At 33.7% G+C, this 11,346-nt stretch overlaps 1 protein-coding gene across 7 annotated transcripts in view; it reads left to right on the top strand.

The window, feature by feature from the left end:
- SPATA6 (spermatogenesis associated 6) overlaps window positions 1-11,346 on the top strand; it is a 152,280-nt gene extending 140,934 nt beyond the window's left edge. For all 7 annotated transcript variants that reach the window (XM_082430060.1, XM_082430059.1, XM_082430057.1 and 4 more), the window contains one exon: window positions 1,210-11,346. In XM_082430060.1, coding sequence (XP_082286186.1) covers window positions 1,210-1,390 — 181 coding nt within the window. In that variant the 3' untranslated portion in view covers window positions 1,391-11,346. The remainder of the gene's footprint in view (window positions 1-1,209) is intronic.

Consider the following 11,346-nt stretch of genomic DNA (forward strand, 5'->3'; position numbering starts at 1 on the left):
TCCTATTTCACAATTCACAAGTAACATCGTGGGACTGATAAGTCAGGGAGGAAATTGTTTATTTTGTGTGGAGTGAGATTCCAAATATATGAAGACAATATTTGTAACATTTAATAGCAAGGACATACAGTTTTATATGTCACAAACTCCATAATCTCTAACATGCCTGAGAGGTCTTATCTATAACAAGCACTTAATTTATTAAGGTGGGTTCATTATTTGTTTAAAAAATAAAATAAACTCAGTCTTTTAAAAAGTCAATGTTTTATTTCTAGCAAATAAAAAAAAGCACTATCAAGCCTTCAGAAAGAGTTGCCTTTTCTTCTCTATTCCCATTACAACGAGCCAAGTCCTGGTCTATTTTATAGCTTCTATCTGTTCTCTCTCTTTTTTCTTCAACACCCTCAAAATAAGAGTATTTCTCTATCGCTTCAAATACAGACTCTTCCACCTTGTTTTCCGTTTTCTAAAAGTGATTCATATTCAGTCTAATTTTCTACTCCTCCTTGAGGACAATAGCATGCCACAGTGGAAAGGACATTAGAGCCACAGAAATGGTATCCTTTTCCATTCTGCCGCTTACTACCCGAATAGTCTTAGGCAAGTCACCTGACTTCACTGAGTCTCAGTTTCCACAGTTACCAACTTCAGAGGGTTGAAAGATTTTTTATAAATATGTATAAATATATATAAAGTACCTAGTAGTTCAATGCCTTATATTTAATAACTTTTGTGTGCCAGGTAAGCACTGTACTATGCACTTTACATATATTCTCTTTGATTTTTACAACAATACTGCAAAAATACAGTAAAGGAAGCTGAGACCCTGGACAATTGAATAAATCGCCCAGGTTCCCACAGCTTACAAAGACGGAGCTGGAAGTCAGTTCCAGGTCTGCCTGACTTTAGAGACCAAGCACTCTCATAACTGGCCGTACCATACCATCTGTGCCCTGCTTTTACCTTGCCACACCTCTCTCTCTTCTCAGAATTTCTTTTTAACTCTCACATACCATTTTCATTTTATTGTTTTGTAATTGTTGCATGCAAATAGTGTCACTCTTTGAAGGCATAAGCCTTGTCATATTTTATATCTCAAAGCCCAGAGTACCACACACCTATAAAGTACTTAGTAAATATTTGATTTATATAGTACTACGTCTCATTTTGTTTCCCCATTGTTTTAATCTTTTATATCCTTTTTTATAGCTCATGTCAGCAGCCATGTGGCACTGTCCATTTGGATGATGGCGAATACTGGTCCAACAAGGCAGCCTCTTATAAAGGAAAATCCCACCGACCCATCTTTGAGAACAGCATGGACAAGATGTACAGGAACTTATACAAAAAGGCTGGTAGTTCTGTTTCTCGTACACAGGAAAGCTGCTGAGACCAGTGGTGATAAACTGTATGAGTGTCCTTGTCAACTTCTCAATGAAAACATTTGATGTGATCAGTATCTGTATTCCTTTTCTTTTAAGCAGGTGGTTCTAATTGAGTACAGTAGTTAGACTTGAATAAGTTTATTACTTCAAATGATAAATTATCATGGGCAAGCCTTCTTTTTCCAATCACAGTAAAGAATGCTATATTCTAAAAGTCAAAGCTCTGCAACACAATCACAACCTCCATTCTGATTCTGAGAAGGCTGTTCTGTCACATCTCTCTCATATCACCAGCTACAAATCCAAACACAGATTCTCTCTAGAAATGTTCTTCTGCCTTAATCACCTTGTAATTTTCTTTTCACCTACTTGATCGGTTATCTTGTCTAAGATTTAATTATTATTATTAACTCCCTTTTCTTGGTCATGAGCAAAAAGATATACTGTACAAAGATGAATTTCCCAGGAGTTTAAACCCTGTTTTAACTAGTATTTTCTACCGTTTGCTCCCTCAGAAAATGTTATTGATATGTCTTAGCTCCTAAGATACAGCTTTCTTTTTAAAGTTTCTATAATCATTCACTCCCTCTTTTTAAGAAGAACTACCTAAGTTACTTAAAATGCTTAACAGTTAGCTAGAAATAGGAATAGCCGTGGGTGATCCACAATGTGAATAACTGATTTTTAAAGACAGAATATTTTGCATGATTTTCTTCTAGAGCCATATCTTTGGTGCATCCAGAATCAGAAAATAGCCTTTGTTAATAAGCCTGTAGAGACTCAGAAAGAATAAGGGATTTATATTGTAATTTCATCTCTTTAGAGTTTTCATAGGTATCAAATAGCCCAAGAAAGTAGCATCCTTACTTTAAAGGACACTTGGAACCATAAAGGGGAGGAAAATATTAGAGCGTAACTCTTTGTACTAGAAAGTTGTTAGTTGATAAAATTAGCTTGTCCCCCATGCCCCAAACACACCTGTGAGGCAAGTGAGGCTTTGAAGATGTGAAGAAATCAGTTACCTTGTATTCACCAGAGTGAGTGGAAGAAAAGCAGAGAATAGGAAATGGTAAACTTGGCTTATAAACTTAAAGAGTTGACTACAAGGTAATGTTTTCTCATTGACTCCATCTTTGGTTAATTTTTTAGTTATGATCTTAAAAGAAAAAACTTGAGTTAAACTCTATTTAAATTGGAATCAGCATGTAAAATTGGGTGGTTTATTTTTGTAATAGGAGAAAATACGTAATACTTGTTATCCAATAATAAGACTTTTTTACTTTGTGTTTGAGTGTTTTATCTGTGGCAATCTGCAAGGTATTGGAAAGCACATCAGAGATAGGAGCCAGGTGTCCTAGGCTTTAGATCTCTGGTCCTTAGTTTCCTCAGTTATCAAATGGAGAGAATGGAGTAGGTCAGCATTTCCTGAACCATGTTCTGTAGACCACTGTTCTAGGAGATGGCTATAGGAAATACAAGTATTTCATTGGTCATGTAAGTTTAGGAAAAATCTATGCATTATATTCACACCCCTCAAACTTAGAGAGTCGTGCGTATGATAACAGGAGTGAAAAGGGGTGCTACTGATGCTGAAAAAACAGTGGTAAACTGGAGCTGTCCGGACAAACTACATATGGTCATCTTAGTCATAGTAAACAGTAGCACGTTAGAGGCTCTAAGAAATCCTGGCATAAATATGTTTTGCTCTAGCATCTAGAAGAAAGTCTGACACATAGTTGGTGCTCATTACATATTTATTGAATTAACCCAGAATTTCCTAAACTAAATTGAGTGTGTAACAATATTTGTCGTTATGGCTATCTTTCCCCTCCCATTCTGCTCCCCCAACTCCGCATACTTCCTCTGAAATGCCATCTGCAGGTACATGTGGACACAGTCAGGGAAATACTGGACTACACAATCACTGAGCTACCCTCTGGCTATAAGTTATATGTTGATGTTTTGTATACGCTTTTGAAGGTCATTGAATGATGGTTTTTTAAAAAAATCATATGTTCAATGAAACTTAGTATTTTTTCCCCTTTGGTAGAAACAAATGAAAAATTCCTCCATTTAAAAGTTGCTTCTGGTGAAAAGAACAAATATGAACTTTAAAGAAAATACTTGCTCTCATAGAAAATCTCCTGAGTGAATAAGTATCACAAAAATTACTTCTTGCACGTATATTTGCCATTGTCATACAAAGGCCACCAAAAAATGGGTCTCAAAGGGGAACTTTAGAAAGTGATATTTTGAAAGACATTTTCCTATGGATTAAATTTGACATGTCTCTGAAGGATCGGATGTAAATTTCCACATATGTAGCATCTTTGCTAAGTGTCTATTTCCATTCCCTAGGGGAAAGAGTGGTTTTTGTTGCTATCCTTAACTGTTACTGTGAATTCTTATGTTGTATTATCTTTTAAGAGTAAAACCTTTAAGTACTAATAGTTGCCTTTTCTCATTGAAAGAATCAGAAAGGTGCAGTAGTTTTTTCTTTTAATCTTTTTTAATATCCCCTAAAATCTAGTAATAGTTATTAGGCTTAATATGAAAGATAAATAGGTCTGTCTTCTTCTTTTTAATGTAACTTTTCCTTTAAGTTAAAAAAAAAAAAGAACCTGGGATTTTAGGAAGGAAAATGTTAATTCAACTAAGAAAAAAGATGAATCATTGGACTGAGAATGAGTTCTCCCTGGTTTCACTACTATTTGTATAACTTTAAGTCATTTATCCTTCTTGGAGCTCAGTTTTCTTACCTGTAAGGTGAGGAAGGGGTTAATTTAGAATGACCTTTTAATGTTCCAACATTTTTCTAATTCTGTAATTGATCAATATAGAAGATTAGGAAGTTCTAGGCAGCAGAGTTGTGTTGTGATTTCAAAGATTATGCCCTTGATTAAAAATCTGGACCAAATGGAGAATTCTCATTATCGTGTTCATTTTCTAATAATAGGTTTTTTGAGATAGTTAATATACTACAAAATTCACCCTTTAAAAGTATACAGTTGAGTGGTTTTTAATATATTCGCAGAGTTGTGCAACTGGAACCACTAGCTATTTATAAAATATTTCATCACTACAGAAAGAAATCCTGTACCCATTAGCAATCACTCCTCATTCCCTTCTCCCCTCAGCTCCTGGCAACCACTAATCTGCTTTCTGTTTCTATGCTTATTCTGGACATTTCATATAAATGGGATTATATAATATGTGACTTTTGTGTCTGGCTTCTTTCACATAGCATAATGTCTTCAGGACTCATCCCTGTTGTAACATGTATCAGTACTTCATTTCTTTTTATTACTAAAAAATAATCCATTGTATGGATATATCACATTTTATTTATCCATTCAGTTGGTGGGCATTTCATTGTTTCCACTTTGGGGATATTATGAAAAATGCTGGTACTATTAACATTTGTGAAGTTTGTGAGGACATATCTTTTTATTTCTCTTGAGTATACACTTAGGAATGGAATTGTTGCATCATATGGAAACTCTATGTTTAACATTTTGAAGAACTGCCAAACTGTTTTCCAAAGTGACTCAACCATTTTACAATTATTAGGTTTATTTTTATCTTACCTTAGGAACTTAGGCTAGTTACACATTCAAGCACTCATTCACCCATTTATCACATATTTATTGAGCACTGTGTTAGATATAGAGTATAAAATTTTTAGATGTATCTTTCCACAAGCATGCAGATTCTATTGAGAGAGACAAATAACAGTGTATTTCAACATTTACAGTGGTTTGGTAACTTCTATGATATAAGAATGCAAGAATGAGGATAGGGCATGCTAGCTTGATGCAACAGAACCTGCAAAAGTGTGAAAATGGGAGAGAGCATGATTGTTCAGGAAACTCCAAGTGCTTTAGCTAGAGATTGTGTACAAGGTTGCAAACGCTTTGGTGGGACAGTTAAGAGGACCACAAAGAGAACAACAGGCCTGGAGCAGCATTAGATGTGGTAACCTTTGAGCTGGACATTGAAAGATGGGAAGGACTTTTGTGAACAGGAAACCAAGATGGAATAAACTCAATATTGATCAGCTTTTATGAGGGTGGAGGTGGGGTTGAGGAAAATGTCCAGTAATCAGTTAAAGATCTAGAACTTGGGAGAACTCAAGAATACAAAATGGATTTTTGAAGTCAGATCAAAATAATGAATTCAGATCAAAATAAACAAAAGCTCTATGTTGTTCATGTCCTAATTTGTATGTGACCATAATAGGCGCCCTGAGAGTAATGGAAACCAAGTAATTGTGCTTTTTACTTACTACTGAGGCCCTCGTGGTAGTGAGTTAGTTTGAGGGCCACCCTTTCAGAAATTAAGAAAGATATTTTCCTCCCAATCCCAGATTATCTAACTAGCTAGAAATTTATGTACAAAATGAAGAGGTAAGAGGGAAAAGCCAACTTTCTGTTATTGAGTTATGAGAGTATTATTTATCTCTGAATGATATACTTTGAGCTTAATTATATGAAGTTCCTTAGACAGCCAGAACTTGTGACTATTCTCCCATTTAACAAATATTATTGAAGGTCTACTCAGTTTCAGGCAATCTGCAAGGCACTGACTGACATCTAGAGATAAACATAAACCTAGTTCCTGACCCTAGTTTGTGGGAGGAGACTGACATTTACTTATTAACGGTGAGAGAAGTACTATAATAGATAGAAATGCTATAAGGTTTGTAAATATTTTCTCCTGTTCCATTGGTCATCTTTTCATTCTGTTGATTGTTTTCTTTGCTGTGCAGAACCTTTTTAATTTGATGTAGTTCCACTTTGTCTATTTTTGCTTTTGTTACCTTTGCTTTTGGTGTCATATCCAAGAAATCATTGCCAAGACCAATGTCAAGAAGATGTACCCCTATATTTTCTATGGGAGTTTTACAGTTTCAGGTCTTATGTTTAAATCTTTAATCCACATTGACTTGATTTTTATGCATGGTATAAGGTAAGGGTCCAATTTCTTTTTTTTTTTTCTTTTTTTTGCATGTGGATACTACAATTTTCCAAACACCACTTGCTGAAGAGACAATTTTTCCCCATTGTATGTTCTTGGCACCCTTGTCAAAGATCAGCTGACTGTATGTGTTACTTTATTTCTGAGCTCTCTATTCTGTTCCATTGCTATTTGTCTGTCTTTATGCTAGTACCATACTGTTTTAATTACTATGGGTTTGTAATTTACTTTGAAATCAGGAGTGTGATGCCTCCAGCTTTTTTGTTCTTTCTTAAGATCACTTTGGTTATTCTGAGTCTTTTGTGGTTCTATATGATTTTATGATTGCTTTTTCTATTTCTATAAAAAAATGTCATTGGATTTTGATGGGCATAACAATGAATCTGTATATCACTTTGGGTAGTGGACATTTTAACAAGCCACATGGTAACCACAAAAAAAAAAAAAAAACATAAAGAAGATACAGAAAATAAAAAAAGAAAGGAATCAAAGAATGTCGCTATAAAAAAATCAACAAAGCACAAAGGAAGACAGCAAGAGAGGAATAGAGGAACAAAGTAAATGTAAAACAGAAAACAACAAAATGGCAAAAGTAAGTCCTTTCCTATCAATGGTTACCTTAAACATAAATTAATTAAACTCTCCAATCAAAAGACATAGAGTAGCTGAATGGATAATAAAACAAGATCCAACTATATGCTGTCTACAGGAAACTCACTTTATATTTAAGAACACACATAGGCTAAAAGTGAAGGAATGGAAAAACACTATTCCATGCAAATAGTAAACAAGAGAGCATAGGTGCCTATATTAATATCAGAAAAAATAGACTTTTAAGTGTCAGAAGCATCACTACATTTCTGTTGCAGTATAAGTTTAAAGAAGTTTAGCTTTCTGAGTTTATGATATAGTTCAGAAATAAGGTGAGAGAAAATCTTTAATGCCTTTGAATATATGTAATAGAATTGAGATTAAGTGTATCCTATTAGAGGCTTACTTTTATCAGTGAAAGTCATTTTTCACTGGAGTTTTTGTTTGTGTGTTTGTTTTTTAGTAAAATTAGTGATATATGCAAATAAAATGTTGAAGAAGGATTTATGTATATATGTTTTCAGAAAGTTCTATTTCTAGGGCATTGACAACAACACTGAATAGTAGAAGAAGCACTTTCTTCACAACTTTTCTGAACTTCATTTGTTTTACCTGTGAAAAAGGATATTAATAAACACTGCCCTCCGTTTCTCATAGAGCATTAGGATTAAATAGGAAAGTAAATGTGGACATTCTTCTACATATATTAGGCACTATCCTAATTACTTTTTTTAAGTGATCTGGGAAAAGAAATTTGCAGTTTGAAAAATATTCCATCTGACATAATAGCAATACTGTTGTTTGTAGAGTTGAACAGACCTCAGATTTCTTTCTCTGTTTCCTTGTCACCTCTGTGTTACTTAACTTTTCTGAACTTGTTTTCTCACTTGTAAAATGGAAGCTATTTTCATAGGTTTCTTGTGATCATTTAAAGAGTTAATGCATGTGGAACATGTTGTACAATGCATGGTGCTCAATAAAGTATAACTGTAATAACTAAAATTCCAAGTCAATATAGAGGTGGTATTCTGAACGATCTTGAAGATTTGATTGGAGAAAAAAAATGGAATAAATGTAAAAATTTTTTCAAAATTATTTTAAGACCCAAGACCAAATTATTCAGATTTTTTTGGTATGGCTCTTAAATTTACTAGTTATTTAGTTTATGTAGGTTGTATAGTATTATGAGAAGAGTCATATACCTGGGTTTGTATTCTACACTGTGGTGCTGTCTGGAGATATTAGACCTTAATTTTTTTATTTATGAAATGAGAATGATACCTACCTAGAATGGTTACTATGAAGAACATATTAGGTAAATGATGCAAAGTGACTAGCATTGTACCTGAAAAATAGTAAATGCTTAAAATTGATTTAATACCCTTTCCCTTTCATTAGTTTCATCATTTTGTGCATAAATCCACCCAGGCATAGACAGCTACCTTAGCATCATTATTTTTACTATAATATTTAAAATCCTGTTAACCTTGTATATGTTGTGCACTTCGGTAGAGGTTTTACATAGATTTTGCAAGTGAAACTAAACGCATGACTTTAGTCTTTGAGAATATTGTCCACTTCAACTTTATATGTGACTTCTCTCACTTGTCAAGGTATTATTTTTAAAACAAAAATAAATTTAATTTGAGGGTATGTCCTATTAACCAGTTTTGATAGTAGGAAGTTTATTTTGTCCTTTGTTTATTTTGGATTTAGCACAGTTATGTTTTGTAAATTAACCATATCCTTTTGATTTGGGGGATGTTAGAGGTAGAAGTTAAAGTAAATCACCCTAATTCAATAGAAGTAACCCTGGATCATCTCAGCCAGATGCACGTCCCTGCAAGTCTTAAGAATTTATAATAATGTGATTGAGCAATCACGTTTTTCAGAAAACTATACTGTTTGACACTAGTCACAGAGATATATGTATGTGTGTGTGTGTGTGTGTGTGTGCACTTACGTACATATACACATGCACACAAAACTTTTTTTAAATAGACTAAGGTTTACCAGGTAATTTTTTAGAAGTCTTAAATTTAAAAAATGTTAATTACAAAAATTTTCTTTAGCGATCTCAACCTAAGATATACGTTAAATAAATTTAAAAATATATTTACATGTTTTTGGAAATTGCTGGCTAATGAGTGTTATATTTTAGTTATTGCATCTTACTGCATATAAATTATTCACTGCTCAGAAAAATAGCCTAGTGGTTAAATACACAGCCTCTGGAGTCACACTGCTAGATTCCAGTCACACTTCAACCACTTAATAACTGTGTGACCTTAGACGAATTACCTGATTTCTTTGTTTCTAGTTTTGTCATCTGTAAAATGAAGATACTATTACCAATCCCATGGGGTCATTATGAATATTAAATTAGTTAACAAATAGAAAGTGCTTAAAACAAGGCCTTGAACATGGTAAGGGCTGTATAAACGATATGATTTACTACAATTATTATTGTTGTTGTTATTGTTACATAGCTGACTGATTATCTATTGGACTCATCTGAAACATGTATGTTTTCTGAAACAGTTATTTAGTATAGCCCCCTTTTCCCCCTGTTTATAATAATATTCTGTTGCTAAATAAAAAAACTATATTTGAAAGGAATCTACCACTCAAGAAGAACGTGTTAAAAATATTTCACATTATCCTGGAGGATAGAAAAAATATTCTATCTTGACTCTCCTTTGTGGCCCAGCAGTTGTTCACTTATGATACATTCCTACAGCTATGCAGCATAAAGAATGTGTTTTGGCATAGAAACTACATAATTTGGAGAGGTTTTTGTTGATAATCTTAAACAAAAAACTGTCAAACTAATTTCAGTTCCACTGGAAACCCAGGGGGGTAATTGTTTTTGCTAAATGAGAGAAAAGATACCAGCTTTTGAATTAGAAAGTATTTTCAAGTGTTTATGTTGGGAAAATGGAAGAAAAAGAACATTTGACTTCAGTGAATTTTTATCCACCAAACATTTAAAGCCTTAGAAAAACTATTTCCACTAAACTTTTATGATAAATAATAGCTTGTATTTCTCCGTACATGTTTATGAATTAAGTAGGGCAGGGGTTATAATCTACACTTTTACAAATGAGAAAACTCAAATTTGGGTTAAATGTCTCTTGCAGGTCACACAGTGGGGGGTATGAGTGGCTGAATGAGGACTTAAACCCATATATTAGTATTTCCTCATAAATATTCTATTGAACTTTTTCCTACTATTGCTTGATTTTCCTTAAGTATTGGATTTCATATTGGATTTTAAGAGACGATACTTGATTCTCAGTGATTGATCACTTCTATATATGGAGGAGGCTTATTTTCCATTATTCAGACTTTTTGATATGTTTGTAAATAGCTCCAGCCGTTTGTTTTTCCTTCTCCCTGCTCTGTCCCTACTTGTTGGCCAATTCACCCACTTAGGAACACACCTCCAGTCCATTGAACAGTGAGGGAAATTAAACTAGCCAGCTTATAACTAGTTAGCAGCTCTACTAGAAAGGTTTAGTAATAAAGAGTTCCATGGGGTTTAAAGAATTCAGTGATCTGGTTACCACAAATCATTGGAAATTGTCATAATTTGGAAGTAACCTTTCCCCAGGCATAGGATGCAAATGTAGAGTATCTGAGACGCATGTAACGTTCATCTCATTAGTGGAACAGGCATGACTATGTAGCATCCAGATCTAAAGCTGGTAAAGATTTTGGTTGTGTTCCAGTTCAGTATTTCCAAATCCTGACTGATGAGAATCACTTAGGAAGCAGTTAAAAATAGTTTCCTCATCTCAGCCTCTGGAGATCCTGATGCAGTAAATTTAACTTTTTTAAAGAGTCTTTAAGAGTTTTTGAGCCTCTCTAGATGATTGTGATGTTTGCCCAGATTGGTGAACCATGAGTCTGTCACCTCTTCATGGCTTCCTCTCTATTAAGGAGAAACAAGGCCTTTTTTCAGCTGGTTTAAATTTCTCCTTCTTTTAAAATGTTATCATTTTGTTAACCTCTTCATCATCTGAATGTTTTTGTATTGTAGGCACAAAATACCTTGAGCTCCAAGAAGGTTTATGGCTGTCTCTTGATTTCCATGTGAATTATATACCTTGGGGGGTATCCGTGGCTAACCTTTAAATACCAGGGTTTTTTCTCCCTTCATCTAAACAGTTATCAAGCTCATACATTTATTTATGCATTCATTAAGCAAACATCAAGTACCTATTATGAACTAAATATTGTGAGTGGCATTGGGCAAATATAAAATAAATATGTCCTGACCTCTCACAGACACATTATAATACAGTCTGTTATAAAATGTTTATTGTGGATATATATATATATAAACAAATATATATATATTATAAATATATAATACAAGTAAATATATGAA

Source organism: Balaenoptera physalus, assembly GCF_965194825.1.
Source record: "Balaenoptera physalus genome assembly, chromosome: 1".
In the NCBI taxonomy this organism is placed as follows: Eukaryota; Metazoa; Chordata; class Mammalia; order Artiodactyla; family Balaenopteridae; genus Balaenoptera; species Balaenoptera physalus.